The sequence below is a fragment of the Bombina bombina genome, chromosome 1 (genome assembly GCF_027579735.1).
Source record: "Bombina bombina isolate aBomBom1 chromosome 1, aBomBom1.pri, whole genome shotgun sequence".
Taxonomy (NCBI): Eukaryota; Metazoa; Chordata; class Amphibia; order Anura; family Bombinatoridae; genus Bombina; species Bombina bombina.
In genome coordinates, this window is record NC_069499.1 from 1,194,334,673 (window position 1) to 1,194,355,040 (window position 20,368).

Below are 20,368 nucleotides of genomic sequence, written 5' to 3' on the forward strand. Positions count from 1 at the left end.
ATCTTGTTCAGGGTCCATTCGAACATCCGAATCTGGTTTCCCTCCAACTGACGGCTTGGAGATTGAACGCTTGATTTTATCAAAGCGTGGGTTTTCAGATTCTGTAATAGATACTCTGATTCAGGCTAGAAAGCCTGTAACTAGAAAAATTTACCATAAAATATGGAAAAAATATATCTGTTGGTGTGAATCTAAAGGATTCCCATGGAACAAGATAAAAATTCCTAAGATTCTATCCTTTCTACAAGAAGGTTTGGAGAAAGGATTATCTACAAGTTCTCTGAAGGGACAGATCTCTGCTTTATCTGTTTTACTTCACAAAAGACTGGCAGCTGTGCCAGATGTTCAAGCATTTGTTCAGGCTCTGGTTAGGATCAAGCCTGTTTACAGACCTTTGACTCCTCCCTGGAGTCTAAATCTAGTTCTTTCAGTTCTTCAAGGGGTTCCGTTTGAACCCTTACATTCCGTAGATATTAAGTTATTATCTTGGAAAGTTTTGTTTTTGGTTGCAATTTCTTCTGCTAGAAGAGTTTCAGAGTTATCTGCTCTGCAGTGTTCTCCGCCCTATCTGGTGTTCCATGCAGATAAGGTGGTTTTGCTTACTAAGCCTGGTTTTCTTCCGAAAGTTGTTTCCAACAAAAATATTAACCAGGAGATAGTTGTACCTTCTTTGTGTCCGAATCCAGTTTCAAAGAAGGAACGTTTGTTACACAATTTGGACGTAGTCCGTGTTCTAAAATTCTATTTAGAGGCTACTAAAGATTTCAGACAAACATCTTCCTTGTTTGTTGTTTATTCTGGTAAAAGGAGAGGTCAAAAAGCGACTTCTACCTCTCTTTCCTTTTGGCTTAAAAGCATTATCAGATTGGCTTATGAGACTGCCGGACGGCAGCCTCCTGAAAGAATCACAGCTCACTCCACTAGGGCTGTGGCTTCCACATGGGCCTTCAAGAACGAGGCTTCTGTTGACCAGATATGTAAGGCAGCGACTTGGTCTTCACTGCACACTTTTGCCAAATTTTACAAATTTGATACTTTTGCTTCTTCGGAGGCTATTTTTGGGAGAAAGGTTTTGCAAGCCGTGGTGCCTTCCATTTAGGTGACCTGATATGCTCCCTCCCTTCATCCGTGTCCTAAAGCTTTGGTATTGGTTCCCACAAGTAAGGATGACGCCGTGGACCGGACACACCAATGTTGGAGAAAACAGAATTTATGCTTACCTGATAAATTACTTTCTCCAACGGTGTGTCCGGTCCACGGCCCGCCCTGGTTTTTTAATCAGGTCTGATGAATTATTTTCTCTAACTACAGTCACCACGGTATCATATGGTTTCTCCTATATATATTTCCTCCTGTCCGTCGGTCGAATGACTGGGGTGGGCGGAGCCTAGGAGGGATCATGTGACCAGCTTTGCTGGGACTCTTTGCCATTTCCTGTTGGGGAAGAGAATATCCCACAAGTAAGGATGACGCCGTGGACCGGACACACCGTTGGAGAAAGTAATTTATCAGGTAAGCATAAATTCTGTTTTTGTCAATTGTTCTCTACTCACTTATTTAATTATCTCTTTGCTAGTTCCCTTGCACGGTCAGTCTCCGCTGGTGGGTGGGGAGCGTGTGTCTGGCTCCCTTCGTTCACTCACCAAAGGTCACCGGCACCGGCCCCTAAGTCGCACACAGTCCTCTCCACTTCCCCAAAGTCCCCAGGCTCTCCAGCAACTGATCCTTCAGCACCAGCACTATCTTGACCAGCAGCAGCTCAGTAAGGTGTGTATTGGCTGTCTGTACTGCTGCTCATTTCTGACCATTTAGTTTATTGACCCTCTCCCCATAGCATGCACTTCTGACATACAATAATCATTTAAATCAATTTACCAACATCAATTACTACAAAAATAATAGAAAATGGTTATTGGACACCTCTTTTTATGCCATACCTATTTTAATATATACATACCTCAACCCTCACATTTTTGTAAATATTTTATTATATCTTTTCATGTGACAACACGGAAGAAATAACACTTTGCTAAAATGTGTACAGCCTATATAACAGTGTAAATTTACTGCCCCCTCAATATAAATCAACACGCAGTCATCAATGTCTAAACCGTTGGCAACAAAAGTGATTAAATCGCTAAGTGGAAATGTCTAAATTGGGCCTAATTAGCCCCCCCCGGTGTGATGTGACTCGTTAGTGTTACAAGGTCTCAGGTGTGAATGGGGAGCAGGTGTGTTAAATTTGGTGTTATCGCTCTCACACTCTCTCATACTGGTCACTGGAAGTTCAACATGGCACCTCATGGCAAAGAACTCTCTGAGGATCTGAAAAAAAAAAAGAATTATTGCTCTACATAAAGATGCCCTAGGCTATAAGAAGATTGCCAAGACCCTGAAACTGAGCTGCAGCACGGTGGGCAAGACCATACAGCAGTTTCACAGAACAGGTTCCACTCAGAACAGGCCTCTCCATGGTCAACCAAAGAAGTTGAGTGCATGTGCTTAGTGTCAAATCCAGAGGTTGTCTTTGGGAAATAGACGTGTGAGTGCTGCCAGCATTGCTTCAGAGGTTGAAGGGGTGGGGGAGTCAGCCTGTCAGTGCTCAGACCATACCCTGCACACTGCATCAAATTGGTCTGCATGGCTATCATCCCAGAAGGAAGCTTCTTCTAAAGAGGATGCACAAGAAAGCTGTGGTGAGCTCCATGCCCAAGGGTTAAGGCAGTGCTGGAAAATAATGTTGGCCACACAAAATATAAACACCTTGGGCCCAATTTGGACATTTCCACTTAGGAGTGTACTTACTTTTGTTGCCAACGGTTTAGACATTAATGGCTGTGTTTTGAGTTATTTTGAGGGGACAGCAAATTTACACTGTTATACAGGCTGTACACTCACTACTTTACATTGTAGCAAAGTGTCATTTCTTCAGTGTTGTCAGAGGAAAAGATATAATAAAATATTTACAAAAATGTAAGGGGTGTACTCACTTTTGTGAGATACTGTATATCTATCTATCTATCTATCTATCTATATATATATGTGTATATATATATATATACACACACATACAGAGAGAGAGAATAACACATTAACTTAAATAATTTTGCTTTTGTTCTATCTGGATAATGAAAGAAAACATTTGGGTTTCATGTCCCTTTAAGGTGCTGAGAGTCCACAATTCCTTACTGTTGGGAATTCATCGCCTGGCCCCCAGAAGGACACTAAATTGTTGTCCTGGGAGGTCTTATTTCTGTTGGTCATCTCTTCTGTCAGGAGTGTGTCTGAGTTGTCTGCTCTTTCCTGCAAAACGCTGTATCTTGTTTTCCTTCAATATAATGCAGTCATACATATACTATAGCTTTTTGCCTAAAGTAGTTTCTTCAGATAATATTAACCAGGGAATTGTAGTGCCTTTATTATGTCCTTTCTGTTTATTGGCTATACAGTAGACTGGGTTTAAAATAGTTTCATAAGGGCTGACATTTTATCCAGCAATGCTGTGCTGAGAAATGCCTGTACTAGTTCATATTATCTCTTTGTAAAACGCTTTGTTAATAAATATTTATGTATATTTAGTGTTGGCCTGCACTACAGGGTTCCCCACTTAATTCCTCCAGTTCCTGATACTGAGAGCCCAATTCTCCAAAGCTCTCTGCCCTGGTGAGATTATCTTGTCGGTACCGTGAGTTCCTGAAACAATTTTAGAAATACACCAACATTAAAGTATAATGTAACATATTTTTTCTCTTTACCAGAAAGTTTTTGATAGTGGGCCTTGAATGAGGTTTAGCACTATGATATTTTGCTATTTAAGAAGATATGCTATGGTTTGCAGTCCAAGGACATACACCTTGATAAGTCTGGAGTATGTATCTCTATTTAAATTACAGGAAAATAGGAAAGTAAGCTATTTTACTATGCTTAATTAATCTTTTTATGGGGAATTACATTTTTTAGTAGTCAATTACCTTTATTATTAACATTTTTATCTTGTCCACAATACATGGTAAGATTTAATAAATGTAGGTGTGTACATCTGAGTTCAGTGGTGTGTGCTTGCTCACATTTTTCTTTTACAAATACTAAATCAGACATCTAAACATATTTGCCTCCTGGTGCTTAAAGATACATTAAAATGCTGGATACAACTACACTAGAATGGTTACTACTCAGTCTAGTTCTTACAGCTCTTCATAGCTGTTCTTTTATTTTAACACCATAACATTTCAAATGCTTAAAGGGACAGTAAAGTCAAAATTAAACTTTCAAGATTCAGATAGGGCAAGAAATATCCTTCCTAAGTCAGGGCGAGTCCATGGCTTCATTCCTTACTTTAGGGAAATACAACACCTGGCCACCAGGAGGAGGCAAAGACACCCCAGCCAAAGGCTTAAATATCCCTCCCACTTCCTCATTACCCCAGTCATTCTTTGCCTTTCGTCACGTCCCGGACTCTCAGCTGGATTTGTGGGACTCCATTCCTAAGGTGGATGGAGCTATCTCTACGCTTGCTAAACGTACTACTATACCTCTTGAGGATAGTTCTTCGTTCAGAGAGCCGATGGATAAGAAAATGGAAACCTTTGTGAGAAAGATGTTTCAACATACGGGATTTTTGTTTCAACTGGTGGCTGCAGTTGCCGCAGTTGCTGGAGCGGCTATCTACTGGTGCGACTTTGTCAGAACTCATTGAGGTGGAGTCTCCCCTTGAGGATATTCAAGACAGAATTAAAGCTCTGAGAATTGCTAATTCTTTTATCTGTGATGCGAACATGCAAATTATTCACCTAAATGCAAAGGCCTCTGGCTTTGCGGTCCTAGCCCGCCGGGCGCTCTGCTTGAAGTCTTGGTCTGCGGATATGACTTCTAAGTCCAGATTCCTTTCTCTTCCCTTCAAAGGAAAGATTTTATTTGGTACAGGCCTGGACTCCATTATTTCTACGGTTACCGGAGGTAAGGGTTTCTTCCTACCGCAAGATAAGAAGAACAAGTCTAAGGGACGACAACCTTCTAATTTCTGTTCCTCTGACAAATCCCAACGACATGATCCTCCTTCAAGCCTGAGCAGCCCAAGAGTACTTGGAAGCCGGCTCAGTCCTGGAATAAATCCAAGCAGAATAAGAAGCCCGCAGAAAACAAATCGGCATGAAGGGGCGGCCCCTGATCCAGGATCGGATCGTGTAGGGGACAGACTGTCTCTTTTTTCAGACACTTGGTTCAAGGACGTACAGGACCCGTGGGTCCTGGAGGTGGTATCTCAGGGATACAAGATAGGCTTCAAATCTCATCCGCCAAGGGGCAGATTCCTCCTCTCAAATCTGTCTTCCAGACCAGAAAAGAGGGATGCCTTTCTAGGGTGCGTTCGGGATCTATCCTCCTTAGTTGTTGTCCCGGTGCCTATCGAATAAATAGGTTTGGGGTTTTATTCAAATCTTTTTGTGGTCCCAAAAAAGGAGGGAACTTTCCTCCCAATTCTGGACCTAAAGTGCTTAAAAAATTTCTCGGTGTCCCTTCCTTCAAGATGGAGACTATAAGTTCCATCCTTCCTTTAATTCAGGAAGGCCAGTTTATGACCATTATAGATCTGAAGGACGCTTACCTTCATGTTCCAATCCACAGGGAACACTTTCAGTTCCTGAAGTTTGCATTCCTGGATCAGCACTTCCAGTTCTAGCCATTGCCAGAACTCAGGGTATTGCAGTAGCCCCATACTTGGACGATATTCTGGTAAAAGCACCATCCTTTTGTCTTGCGGAAGAAGAGTCCCTTCTCAGTCTTCTTCGATCACATGGATAAAAGATAAACTTGGAAAAGAATTCTATTATCCCAAGCACCAGGGTGGAATTCCTGGGTACTATAATAAACTCCATATCCATGAGGATATTTCTAACAGACCAGAGATGTTGCAAGCTAACTTTGGCATGTCTTGCCCTCCGGACCTCCTTGAGTCCCTCTGTGGCTCAGTGTATGGAGGTGATTGGTCTCATGGTGTCCTGCATGGACATCATTCCTTTTGCCAGGTTCTGTCTCAGACCTTTACAACTGTGCATGCTAAGGCAGTGAAGCGGTGATGATTCAGATCTGTCTCAACAGATTGTATTAGCCTGCCGGTCGAGAGAATCGATCTCTTGGTGGCTCTGTCCAGATCATTTGTCCCGAGGGACATGCTCCTTAAGACCATCCTGGGAGATTGTGACTACGGACGCAAGCCTTTCTGAATGGGGAGCTGTTTGGGGTGCCAGGAAGGCACAGGGGTTAGGACTCAGGAGGAGTCCTCCCTCCCGATCAATATTTTGGAAATACAGACAATCTTCAAGGCCTTGAAGGCTTGGCCACTTCTGGGTTCGTCCCAGTTTATCAGATTGCAATCAGACAATATATCCTTGGTGGCTTACATCAACCATCAGGGGGGGAACGAGAAGTTCCTTGGCAATGAAGGAAGTATCTCAGATTCTGGAGTGGGCGGAGGCCCACATCTGTTTGCTGTCAGCGATCCACATTCCGGGTGTGGACAACTGGGAGGCGGAATTTCTCAGCAGGCAATCCTTCCATCCAGGGGAATAGTCTCTCCATCCCGAGGTGTTTGCAGAGATATGCAGAAAGTGGGGGACGCTGGGGATAGATCTCATGGCGTCCCGTCTCAATACCAAGCTACCCAGGTATGGGTCGAGGTCGAGGGATCCCCAAGCGGATCTAACAGATGCACTAGCAATGCCCTGGAGGTTCAAACTCGTATATCTTTTTCCTCCATTACCGCCTCTTCCTCGAGTGGTGGCCCGCATCAAGCAGGAGCGGGTATCAGTAATCCTGATTGATCCATCGTGGCCCCAAAGGACGTGGTTCGCGGATCTAGTGGGGATGTTCTCATCTCCTCCATGGAAGTTACCTTGTCGCAGAGAACTGCTGATACAAGGTCCATTTGTTCATCAAAAGCTAGATTCTCTGAGGCTGACTGCGTGGTGATTGAACGCTTAGTCTTAGACAGGTTTCTCTGAGAGTGTCATTGATACTCTTATTCAAGCTCGTAAACCAGTTACTCTGCGTATCTACCACAAGGTGTGGAGGACCTATTTATTCTGGTGTGAAGAGCATGGTTTTTCCTGGCACATAGTTAAGGTTGCCAGGATCTTATCTTTTCTCGAGGATGGGCTGGAGAAGGGCCTTTCTGCTAGTTCCCTGACGGGACAGATTTCGGCCCTGTCGGTTTTATTGCACAAGAGACTGGCTGAGCTTCCAGGCGTGCAGTCCTTTGTTAAGGCTCTGATTAGGATCAGACCTGTGTTTAGATCTGGGGATCCTTCTTGGAACCTAAATCTTGTTTTTTTCGGGTTTTGCAACAGGTTCCGTTTGAGCCTCTGCATTCAGTTGACATTAAATTGTTATCTTGGGAGGTTCTCTTTTTGTTGGCTATTGCCTCTGCGCGCAGAGTTTCTGAGATCTCTGCTTTGCAATGTGAGCCCCCATATCTGATATTTCATGCAGATAAGGCAGTTTTACGTACTAAATTAGGTTTTCTTCCTAAGGTTGTGTCAGATTGCAACATTAATCAGGAAATTGTGGTCCCTTCTTTGTGTTTTAATCCTTCTTCATCGAAGGAACGGTTACTTCACAATTTGGATGTGGTTCACGTCTTGAAGTTCTATCTTCAGGCTACTAAGGAGTTTAGTCAATCTTCCTCTTTGTTGTCTATTCGGGGAAGCGTAAGGGGCAGAAGGCTACTTCGACTTCCCTATCTTTTTGGTTAAGGAGTGTCATCCGCTTAGCTTACGAGACAGCGGGACATCATCCTCCTGAGAGGATAGCTTCTCATTCCTCTTGGGCCTTTAAGAACGAGGCCTCTATGGATTAGATTTGTAAGGCAGCTACCTGGTCCTCCTTACATACTTTTTCAAAATTTTACAAATTTGATGTTTTTGCTTTGGCTGAAGCAGCTACCGGAAGAAAAGTTTTGCAGGCTGTGGTCCCCTTAGAATAGGGTCGCCTCTTCCTTTTTGTTCGCTCCCGTTATTCATTCAGTGTCCTCTGGAGCTTGGGTATAGTTTTCACAACAGTAAGGAATGAAGCCGTGGACTCTCCCTATCTTAGGAAGGAAAACATAATTTATGCTTACCAGATAAATTCCTTTCCTTCCGGATAGGGAGAGTCCACAGCCCCCGCCCGTTTTATCTTGTCTATGGGCGGTCCCCTATTTTTTATTTTTTTGGCACCATTTATACCCTAATGTTTCTCCTACTTTTCCTTGTTCCCTCGGCAGAATGACTTGGGTAATGAGGAAGTGGGAGGGATATTTAAGCCTTTGGCTGGGGTGTCTTTGCCTCCTCCTGGTGGCTAGGTGTTGTATTTACCAAAAGTAAGGAATGAAGCCGTGGACTCTCCTTATCCGGAAGGAAAGAAATGTATCTAGTAAGAATAAATTATGTTTTTAAACCACTTTCCAATATACTTTTATCGTCAAACTTGCTTTGTTCTCTTGGTATTTTTTGCATAAGGCTAAACCTTGAAGGCCGCCTCTAATCTCATTAGCTTTTCACAGCTAGACAGTGCTAGTTCATGTGTACCATATAGATAACAGTGTGCTCGCTCCTATGGAGCTATGCAGGAGTCAGCACAAATTGGCTAAAATACAAGTTTGTAAATCGCACTGAGGTAAAAATTATATTAATATAACAGTGTTGGTTATGTAAAGCAGGGGAATGGGTAATAAAGGGATTATGTATCTTTTTAAACAATAAACATTTTCAAGCAGACTGCCCCTTTAAGTTCTGCCTCTTGTACTTGGGGCTGCCATCTTGGAGCACAGGTATTATCACACCTTGTGACAGAAGCAGTGTGCATCTTCTTGACAACTGTATAATGTGATTCAGGTTAGGGTGCACAATACTGAGCAGGAGCTTTACATTTTTGCAGCAGCTGCATTGCTCTGTATTTTTCTGGGTGCTTATTTTGAATATATTTTGTGTAACTTTAAAACTGTGTAAAAGAACATGCAAAAATGTAAAGCTCACAAGCTGTATCATGTGCACTAACCCTAAACAAATTTTATACAGCTCTCAAAAAGCCAGCAACATCACTGGTCTGTGAGTGTGCACCACTCTAACAGGTTGTGACAATACCTAAGCTCCAGGATTGCAAAGTCTAGTATGAAATGGTGGAACTTCAGCATCTGGTATCTTAAAGCTAATAAAATGAGAGAACTGTACTACAGGCACAGGAGGAAATACAATAACATGGTAAGTAGTAATCAATTATAGTTGCACTCAGCAGTTTAATATCCCTTTAGTACAAACCACTTCTGTTGTTTTATTTAAACCCCCCCATTATACTTAATCCCTCTGTCCTGCCACAGCCATGTTTCTACCACACACAGTTGCTCTCTGTCACTAGACATGCTCAGCTTTCAGCTTCCTCCTGTACTGTCTGACACCTGTATCTCTTCCTACAGGCCGGGGAGGTCATCCACCAGCCACCAACCCATCCAGAAGAGACTGAAGAGGAGCTGACGGAGCAGGAGGGGGGAGAGCGGTGCCGTGCCGTTTTTACTCTTGATGGGGAAACAGAAAGTGAGGGAACACAGGAAGAGGAGGAGGGAGATGAGGAGGAGGAAGAAAGAGAGGAGGGACGGACCAATGGTGCAGAGCATGCACTCAAAAAGGTGAGAGGGCTTCCTCTGAGGTAGAGAATCATTGGGAAGAACGAGTTTCTTATTGGGTTAGACAGGAAGAAGGAATGCTAATGTGGAAAGAGATACTTAGAGGGAAGATATATTGAGCATTTGTGGTAGAAAGCAGACAAATCGGGTAATGATAATATACTAGGTGTATAAATTGGTGGCTTTGTGTGTAGTACAGTTATGTATTGTTTGCTGGGAAGAAGTGGAAAGATGCTTAAGATGTGAAAGGAAGTTTCTATTTTGTGAGTGGAGCGTGGTTAGGATCATTGAGTGTAATGCACTTCTGGTTGAAGAAATAAAGGACTGATATTGGTTTGATGGATGTTGTGTATTTGGAGGGGTGTGTGATATTGTGCTATGGGTGAAGGGAAATTGTGTGTGAATAGGAATAGTAAGTGATAATGTGTATAGAGGAGCAGAAGATGCTGTGTAAGGGGGGGGGGGGTAAGGAATACTGTGTGTAGAGGAGCAGTGGATGCTGTGTGGGGGTAAGGAATACTGTGTGTAGAGGAGCAGAGGACGCTGTGTGGGCTAAGGAATACTGTGTGTAGAGGAGTAGAGGATGCTGTGTGGGGGGTAAGGAATACTGTGTGTAGAGGAGCAGAGGACGCTGTGTGGGAGGTAAGGAATGCTGTGTGTAGAGGAGCAGAGGATGCTGTGTGGGGGGTAAGGAATACTGTGTGTAGAGGAGCAGAGGATGCTGTGTGGGAGGTAAGGAATACTGTGTGTAGAGGAGCAGAGGACGCTGTGTGGGAGGTAAGGAATACTGTGTGTAGAGGAGCAGAGGATGCTGTGTGGGGGGTAAGGAATACTGTGTGTAGAGGAGCAGAGGATGCTGTGTGGGGAGTAAGGAATACTGTGTGTAGAGGAGCAGAGGATGCTGTGTGGGGGTAAGGAATACTGTGTGTAGAGGAGCAGAGGATGCTGTGTGTGGGGTAAGGAATACTGCGTGTAGAGGAGTAGAGGACGCTGTGTGTGGGGTAAGGAATACTGTGTGTAGAGGAGTAGAGGATGCTGTGTGGGAGGTAAGGAATACTGTGTGTAGAGGAGCAGAGGATGCTGTGTGGGGGGGTAAGGAATACTGTGTGTAGAGGAGCAGAGGATGCTGTGTGGGAGGTAAGGAATACTGTGTGTAGAGGAGCAGAGGATGCTGTGTGTGGGGTAAGGAATACTGCGTGTAGAGGAGTAGAGGACGCTGTGTGTGGGGTAAGGAATACTGTGTGTAGAGGAGTAGAGGATGCTGTGTGTGGGGTAAGGAATACTGCGTGTAGAGGAGTAGAGGACGCTGTGTGTGGGGTAAGGAATACTGTGTGTAGAGGAGCAGAGGACGCTGTGTGGGAGGTAAGGAATATTGTGTGTAGAGGAGCAGAGGATGCTGTGTGGGGGGTAAGGAATACTGTGTGTAGAGGAGCAGAGGATGCTGTGTGGGGAGTAAGGAATACTGTGTGTAGAGGAGCAGAGGATGCTGTGTGGGAGGTAAGGAATACTGCGTGTAGAGGAGTAGAGGACGCTGTGTGTGGGGTAAGGAATACTGTGTGTAGAGGAGTAGAGGATGCTGTGTGGGAGGTAAGGAATACTGTGTGTAGAGGAGCAGAGGATGCTGTGTGGGGGGGTAAGGAATACTGTGTGTAGAGGAGAAGAGGATGCTGTGTGGGAGGTAAGGAATACTGTGTGTAGAGGAGCAGAGGATGCTGCGTGGGGGCTAAGGAATACTGTGTGTAGAGGAGCAGAGGATGCTGTGTGGGGGTAAGGAATACTGTGTGTAGAGGAGCAGAGGATGCTGTGTGGGAGGTAAGGAATACTGTGTGTAGAGGAGTAGAGGATGCTGTGTGGGAGGTAAGGAATACTGTGTGTAGAGGAGCAGAAGATGCTGTGTGGGGGGTAAGGAATACTGTGTGTAGAGGAGTAGAGGATGCTGTGTGGGAGGTAAGGAATACTGTGTGTAGAGGAGCAGAGGATGCTGTGTGGGAGGTAAGGAATACTGTGTGTAGAGGAGTAGAGGATGCTGTGTGGGAGGTAAGGAGTACTGTGTGTAGATGAGCAGTGGATGCTGTGTGTGGGGTAAGGAATACTGTGTGTAGAGGAGCAGAGGATGCTGTGTGGGGGGTAAGGAATACTGTGTGTAGAGGAGCAGAGGATGCTGTGTGGGAGGTAAGGAATACTGTGTGTAGAGGAGCAGAGGATCTTGTGTGGGGAGTAAGGAATACTCTGTGTAGAGGAGTAGAGGATCCTGTGTGGGAGGTAAGGAATACTGTGTGTAGAGGAGCAGAGGATGCTGTGTTGGGGGTAAGGAATACTGTGTGTAGAGGAGCAGAGGATGCTGTGTGAGAGGGGGGGGGGTAAGGAATACTGTGTGTAGAGGAGCAGAGGATGATGTGTGGGGAGTAAGGAATACTGTGTGTAGAGGGGTAGAGGATGCTGTGTGGGAGGTAAGGAATACTGTGTGTAGAGGAGCAGAGGATGCTGTGTGGGGGGTAAGGAATACTGTGTGTAGAGGAGCAGAGGATGCTGTGTGGGGGGTAAGGAATACTGTGTGTAGAGGAGCAGAGGACGCTGTGTGTGGGCTAAGGAATACTGTGTGTATAGGAGCAGAGGATGCTGTGTGGGGGGTAAGGAATACTGTGTGTAGAGGAGCAGAGGACGCTGTGTGTGGGCTAAGGAATACTGTGTGTAGAGGAGCAGAGGATGCTGTGTGGGGGATAAGGAATATTCTGTGTAGAGGAGTAGAGGATGCTGTGTGGGGAGTAAGGAATACTGTGTGTAGAGGAGCAGAGGATGCTGTGTGGGGGGTAAGGAATACTGTGTGTAGAGGAGCAGAGGACGCTGTGTGTGGGCTAAGGAATACTGTGTGTAGAGGAGCAGAGGATGCTGTGTGGGGGGTAAGGAATACTGTGTGTAGAGGAGCAGAGGATGCTGTGTGGGGAGTAAGGAATACTGTGTGTAGAGGAGCAGAGGATGCTGTGTGGGGGCTAAGGAATACTGTGTGTAGAGGAGCAGAGGACGCTGTGTGTGGGCTAAGGAATACTGTGTGTAGAGGAGCAGAGGATGCTGTGTGGGGGGTAAGGAATACTGTGTGTAGAGGAGCAGAGGATGCTGGGTGAGCGGGGGATAAGGAATACTGTCTGTAGAGGAGCAGAGGATGCTGTGTGAGCAGGGGATAAGGAATACTGTCTGTAGAGGAGCAGAGGATGCTTGTGAGCAGGGGATAATGAATACTGTCTGTAGAGGAGCAGAGGATGCTGTGTGAGCAGGGGATAAGGAATACTGTCTGTAGAGGAGCAGAGGATGCTTGTGAGCAGGGGATAATGAATACTGTCTGTAGAGGAGCAGAGGATGCTGTGTAAATGGGGGGGGGTAAGGAATACTGTGTGTAGAGGAGCAGAGGATGCTGTGTGGGAGGTAAGGAATACTGTGTGTAGAGGAGCAGAGGATGCTGTGTGGGAGGTAAGGGATACTGTGTGTAGAGGAACAGAGGATGCTGTGTGGGAGGTAAGGAATACTGTGTGTAGAGGAGTAGAGGACGCTGTGTGGGAGGTAAGGAATACTGTGTGTAGAGGAGCAGAGGATGCTGTGTGGGAGGTAAGGAATACTGTGTGTAGAGGAGCAGAGGATGCTGTGTGGAGAGTAAGGAATACTGTGTGTAGAGGAGTAGAGGATCCTGTGTGGGAGGTAAGGAATACTGTGTGTAGAGGAGCAGAGGATGCTGTGTGAGAGGGTGGGGGTAAGGAATACTGTGTGTAGAGGAGCAGAGGATGCTGTGTGGGGAGTAAGGAATACTGTGTGTAGAGGAGCAGAGGATGCTGTGTGGGAGGTAAGGAATACTGTGTGTAGAGGAACAGAGGATGCTGTGTGGGGGGTAAGGAATACTGTGTGTAGAGGAGCAGAGGATGCTGTGTGGGGGGTAAGGAATACTGTGTGTAGAGGAGCAGAGGACGCTGTGTGTGGGCTAAGGAATACTGTGTGTAGAGGAGCAGAGGATGCTGTGTGGGGGGTAAGGAATACTGTGTGTAGAGGATCAGAGGATGCTGTGTGGGGAGTAAGGAATACTGTGTGTAGAGGAGCAGAGGATGCTGTGTGGGGGTAAGGAATACTGTGTGTAGAGGAGCAGAGGATGCTGTGTGAGGAGTAAGGAATACTGTGTGGGGAGTAGAGGATGCTGTGTGGGGGGTGAGGAATACTGTGTGTAGAGGAGCAGAGGATGCTGGGTGAGCGGGGGGTAAGGAATACTGTGTGTAGAGGAGCAGAGGATGCTGTGTGAGCAGGGGATAAGGAATACTGTCTGTAGAGGAGCAGAGGATGCTTGTGAGCAGGGGATAAGGAATACTGTCTGTAGAGGAGCAGAGGATGCTGTGTAAATGGGGGGGGGCTAAGGAATACTGTGTGTAGAGGAGTAGAGGATGCTGTGTGGGAGGTAAGGAATACTGTGTGTAGAGGAGCAGAGGACGCTGTGTGGGGGGTAAGGAATACTGTGTGTAGAGGAGCAGAGGATGCTGCGTGAGCAGGGGATAAGGAATACTGTCTGTAGAGGAGCAGAGGATGCTGTGTAAATGGGGGGGGGGGGGGTAAGGAATACTGTGTGTAGAGGAGCAGAGGATGCTGTGTGGGAGGTAAGGAATACTGTGTGTAGAGGAGCAGAGGATGCTGTGTGGGAGGTAAGGAATACTGTGTGTAGAGGAGTAGAGGATGCTGTGTGGGAGGTAAGGAATACTGTGTGTAGAGGAGTAGAGGATGCTGTGTGGGAGGTAAGGAATACTGTGTGTAGAGGAGCAGAGGATGCTGTGTGGGAGGTAAGGAATACTGTGTGTAGAGGAGCAGAGGATGCTGTGTGGGAGGTAAGGAATACTGTGTGTAGAGGAGTAGAGGATGCTGTGTGGGAGGTAAGGAATACTGTGTGTAGAGGAGTAGAGGATGCTGTGTGGGAGGTAAGGAATACTGTGTGTAGAGGAGCAGAGGATGCTGTGTGGGGGTAAGGAATACTGTGTGTAGAGGAGTAGAGGATGCTGTGTGGGGGTAAGGAATACTGTGTGTAGAGGAGCAGAGGATGCTGTGTGGGGGCTAAGGAATACTGTGTGTAGAGGAGCAGAGGATGCTGTGTGGGGGTAAGGAATACTGTGTGTAGAGGAGCAGAGGATGCTGTGTGGGGGCTAATGAATACTGTGTGTAGAGGAGCAGAGGATGCTGTGTGGGAGGTAAGGAGTACTGTGTGTAGAGGAGCAGAGGATGCTGTGTGGGGGTAAGGAATACTGTGTGTAGAGGAGCAGAGGATGCTGTGTGAGAGGGGGGGGTAAGGAATACTGTGTGTAGAGGAGCAGAGGATGCTGTGTGGGGGTAAGGAATACTGTGTGTAGAGGAGCAGAGGATGCTGTGTGGGGGCTAATGAATACTGTGTGTAGAGGAGCAGAGGATGCTGTGTGGGGGCTAATGAATACTGTGTGTAGAGGAGCAGAGGACGCTGTGTGTGGGGTAAGGAATACTGTGTGTAGAGGAGCAGAGGATGCTGTGTGGGAGGTAAGGAATACTGTGTGTAGAGGAGCAGAGGATGCTGTGTGGGGGCTAAGGAATACTGTGTGTAGAGGAGCAGAGGATGCTGTGTGGGGGTAAGGAATACTGTGTGTAGAGGAGCAGAGGATGCTGTGTGGGGGCTAAGGAATACTGTGTGTAGAGGAGCAGAGGATGCTGTGTGGGGGTAAGGAATACTGTGTGTAGAGGAGCAGAGGATGCTGTGTGAGGGTAAGGAATACTGTGTGTAGAGGAGCAGAGGATGCTGTGTGGGGGCTAAGGAATACTGTGTGTAGAGGAGCAGAGGATGCTGTGTGGGGGTAAGGAATACTGTGTGTAGAGGAGCAGAGGATGCTGTGTGAGGGTAAGGAATACTGTGTGTAGAGGAGCAGAGGACGCTGTGTGGGGGGGTAAGGAATACTGTGTGTAGAGGAGCAGTGGATGCTGTGTGGGGGTAAGGAATACTGTGTGTAGAGGAGCAGAGGATGCTGTGTGGGGGTAAGGAATACTGTGTGTAGAGGAGCAGAGGATGCTGTGTGAGGGTAAGGAATACTGTGTGTAGAGGAGCAGAGGATGCTGTGTGGGAGGTAAGGAATGCTGTGTGTAGGGGAGCAGAGGATGCTGTGTGGGGGTAAGGAATGCTGTGTGTAGGGGAGGAGAGGATGCTGTGTGGGGGCTAAGGAATACTGTGTGTAGGGGAGGAGAGGATGCTGTGTGGGGGTAAGGAATACTGTGTGTAGAGGAGCAGAGGATGCTGTGTGGGGGCTAAGGAATACTGTGTGCAGGGGAGGAGAGGATGCTGTGTGGGGGCTAATGAATACTGTGTGTAGAGGAGCAGAGGATGCTGTGTGGGGAGTAAGGAATACTGTGTGTAGAGGAGCAGAGGATGCTGTGTGGGGGGTAAGGAATACTGTGTGTAGAGGAGCAGAGGATGCTGTGTGGGGGTAAGGAATACTGTGTGTAGAGGAGCAGAGGATGCTGTGTGGGGAGTAAGGAATACTGTGTGTAGGGGAGGAGAGGATGCTGTGTGGGGGCTAATGAATACTGTGTGTAGAGGAGCAGAGGATGCTGTGTGGGGGGTAATGAATACTGTGTGTAGAGGAGCAGAGGATGCTGTGTGGGGGGTAAGGAATACTGTGTGTAGAGGAGCAGAGGATGCTGTGTGGGGGGGTAAGGAATACTGTGTGTAGAGGAGCAGAGGATGCTGTGTGGGGGGTAAGGAATACTGTGTGTAGGGGAGGAGAGGATGCTGTGTGAGTAGGGGATAAGGAATGCTGTGTGTAGGGAAGCAGAGGATGCTGTGGGGGGGGGGGGGGGTAAGGGATGCTGTGTGTAGGGAAGCAGAGGATGCTGTGTGTAGGGAAGCAGAGGATGCTGTGTGGGGGCTAAGGAATAGTGTGTGGAGGGGGTGAAGGAATCAGATTAGTTTGGTGCTTTATTGGAAAATAAATGATGATAAGCAGTGATGGTGGTTTGGGAATGGATTGATGCTGTACTTGGGTCAATTTGATTCTGTGCTGTGGGGGAGTGGTGGAAATTGGTCTTATAGGGATACTCTGGAGGAATAGTCTGTTTGTGTTGCGCAGTTCATTGATAAGAGCAGTGTATGAGTCACACATGAATCAAACTCATCTCCCTTCCCACTCTGACTCATCCTTTCCCTCCCCCCACTCTGTGACTCAGACCTGCAATGACCCCCTTCTTTCAGATTCTGTTTGTAGAGGGCAACTGTAGGTAGAGAAAGGCAGAAGAAAGGGAGATATTTGTAAGGAGAGCTTTGAGACAAGCAGTGAATAAAGATGTGTTCTAGTGTTTCCTCTTGTCCTTTTTGCCTATCCCCTTTGGGTGTTTAGTTGCTTTCTTGGAATGGTGCTATATTCCCATATAAATGAACTTTGAAGACTGGATAGGGCAGCTGGAATATGGTCCGATGTATTATGATTGCCCCTATTTTCTCCCTTCCAACACCCCTGTGCTTTCTCTTCTTCATTTTATCTAGGGTCAGATTACGAGTGGAGCGCAAACGTTTGCACGCAAGCAATATCAGGTTTTCGCAATCCTTAAATTGCGCTGCTATTATAAGTTGAAAGTAAATGCCATCGTGATTTATGCTAGAATGATTACTGCATCCTCAGAGCTGTGTTAACTGTTTTTCAAAACATAAAAGTGTCACAAAAATACATTACAAAGTATAGTTACACTCATAACACCATCTAATAAAAAAGTTATAAGGGCACAAATATATGAGCGTTAGTGACCACCATCCTGTGCTGTTGTCTGCTGCAATGAGTGAATTGTTGGAGCTGTTGTTACCTGTTTTTACTTGCCAATAAAGCCGTGTTTCTTAAAAGTGCACCAAGAAGTACCGGATCTCCTTCATTTCTTCCTTGTTTTCACTCAAAGATATGAGGTCTCAGGTGTTAGAAAAAAAAAAAAAAGGCAGGCGAAGGACTTTAACATTGAGATACATACATATACTAAATATGTGTGTGTGTATGTGTATATCTTAGAAGTTTTATACTATTGTTTTATTTAAACGATCTGTATCCATGGACAGCGCTGCGGAATATGATGGCGCTTCATAAATAAAGTATAATAATAATAATAATAATAATAATATATATGTAAACATATGTATTTATATATTTATATGTATTTACAGACATATATATATACATATAAACACATTAATACATATGTACACATATATACACATGTATATAAGTGCATTAGAGGCCTTTGCAGTTAAGTACATGAAAACATGAAAAAACATTTATGCAATATTCCTATTTAATAAAGGGTTTAACTATGTATTTACTGTAAATATTTCAATTAAAGGGAATGTCAACTTACAAGAGAAAGTGCCCGGTTTTTAAAACAAACTATTAAAAACAGGGGCACTTTCATTCACAAAAGTTTACATTGCACCGGATTTTTCAAATACCTTCTTCTCCTGAAACGCCGGATCACCAATCCCCCCGTCTGTTTCTTCCTACTGTACTTACACAGCAATGATGAAACCAGCTTCCTCCTAACACGGCGTGGCCTCACCAGAGGGAAGCCGTGATTGGAGAGAGCCGGTTTCATCATTGCTGACAAAGTACGTGGGATCTGCGATCCGGAGTTTCAGAAGAAGAAGGTAAGTATTTGTAAAATCCGGTGCAATGCAAACTTTCATGAATGAAAGTGCCCCTGTTTTTAATAGTTTTTTTAAAAAACGGGCACTTTGTCATGAAAGTTGACATTCACTTTAAATAATTATGTATTTATGAATAAAAAGAACATATTCTGCAGAACATTGGAATGTGAAATATTCATATTTCTTTTTTAAGACACGATAAGTCCATGGATCATCTCTATTACTAATGGGATATTCATCTCCTGGTCAACAGGAGGCGGAAAAGAGCACCACAGCAGAGCTGTTAAATAGCTCCTCCCTTCCCTCCCACCCCAGTCATTCTCTTTGCCTGGGTTAGTGATAGGAAGTGGCAAAGTGAGGGGGAACTTCATCCGGAGGTTTTCTCCAGTCTGATTCTCAAATGGGGTCAGCCGGAATTAGACCTAATGGCATCTTGTCAGAATGCCAAGCTCCCGAGATACGGTTCGAGGTCCAGAGACCTCCAGGCGGAAATGATAGATGCTCTGGCAGTCCCTTGGACCTTCAGTTTTGCATACCTATTTCCTCCGTTTGCACTTTTTCCTCGAGTAATTGTTCGAATCAAGCGGGATAGGGTGTCAGTGATCCTAATTGCTCCGGCTTGGCCTCGCAGGATATGGTATGCAGATCTGGTAGAAATGTCATCTCTGCCACATTGGAGACTTCCGTTGAGGAAGGACCTTCTAATTCAAGGTCCTTTCCTTCACTCGAACCTAGTTTCTCTGAAGTTGACTGCTTGGAGATTGAACGCTTAAATGTATCCAAGCGGGGTTTTTCTGATTCGGTCATTGAGACCATGATACAGGCTCGTAAACCTGTAACGAGAAGGATTTACTATAAGGTTTGGCGTAAATACCTTTTTTGGTGTAAATCCAAGGGCTACTCCGGGAGTAGAATTAGAATTCCTAGAATTTTGTCCTTTCTTCAAGAAGGTTTAGAGAAAGGTCTGTCAGCAAGTTCTTTAAAGGGTCAAATATCTGCCTTGTCTATTTTGTTACACAAACGTCTGGCAGATGTTCCAGATGTACAATCATTTTGTCAGGCTTTGGTCAGGATCAGACCTGTTTAAATCTGTTACTCCTCCTTGGAGTCTAAATTTAGTTCTCAAAGTTCTTCAGGGGGCTCCGTTTGAGCCTATGCATTCCTTAGATATTAAGTTGTTATCTTGGAAAGTTTTGTTTCTTGTTGTTATTTCTTCTGCTCGAAGAGTATCAGAACTCTCGGCATTACAGTATGAGTCTCCTTATCCGATTTTCCATTCAGATAAGGTGGTTTTACGTACTTAACTAGGATTTCTTCTTAAGGTTGTTTCTGATCGGAACATTAATATGGAGATTGTTGTTCCTTCTCTGTGTCCTTATCCTTCTTCTCAGAAGGAGCGACTTCTGCACAATTTGGATGTGGTCCGTGCTTTGAAATTTTACTGACAGGCGACAAAGGACTTTCGTCAGTCTTTTTCTTTATTTGTAATTTTCTCCGGACAGGGACAGAAAGCTACGGCTGCTTCTCTTTCTTTTTGGTTAAAGAGTATCATACGCTTTGCATATGAGACTGCTGGACATCAGCCTCCTGAGAAGGTTACAGCTCATTCCACGAGGGCTGTTGCTTCTTCATAGGCATTCAAAAACGAAGCTTCTGTGAAACAGATTTGCAAGGCTGGTACTTGGTCCTCTCTTCACACTTTTACAAAGTTTTACAAGTTTGACACTTTTGCCTTGGCTGAGGCCGCTTTTGGGAGAAAGGTTCTTCAAGCAGTGGTGCCTTCCGTTTAGGTGCCCTGTCTTGTCCCTCCCGTATCATCTGTGTACTCTAGCTTGGGTATTGGATCCCATTAGTAATTGAGATGATCCATGGACTCATCGTGTCATAAAAAAGAAAAGAAAATTTATGCTTACCTGATAAATGTATTTCTTTTTGACACGATGAGTCTACGGCCCGCCCTGTTTCTTGAACGATAGGTTGAGGGTTATTATAAACTTCAGTCACCTCTGCACCTTGGCTTTTCCTTTCTCTTCCTAACTTCGGACGAATGACTGGAG

At 45.3% G+C, this 20,368-nt stretch overlaps 1 protein-coding gene across 4 annotated transcripts in view; it reads left to right on the top strand.

Annotated features, from left to right (window-relative positions):
* Positions 1–20,368, top strand: part of HDAC5 (histone deacetylase 5) — a 421,662-nt gene that overhangs the window by 318,770 nt on the left and 82,524 nt on the right. For all 4 annotated transcript variants that reach the window (XM_053700081.1, XM_053700076.1, XM_053700085.1 and 1 more), the window contains 2 exons: positions 1,577–1,767; positions 9,446–9,655. In XM_053700081.1, the coding sequence (XP_053556056.1) occupies positions 1,577–1,767; positions 9,446–9,655 (401 nt within the window). The remainder of the gene's footprint in view (positions 1–1,576; positions 1,768–9,445; positions 9,656–20,368) is intronic.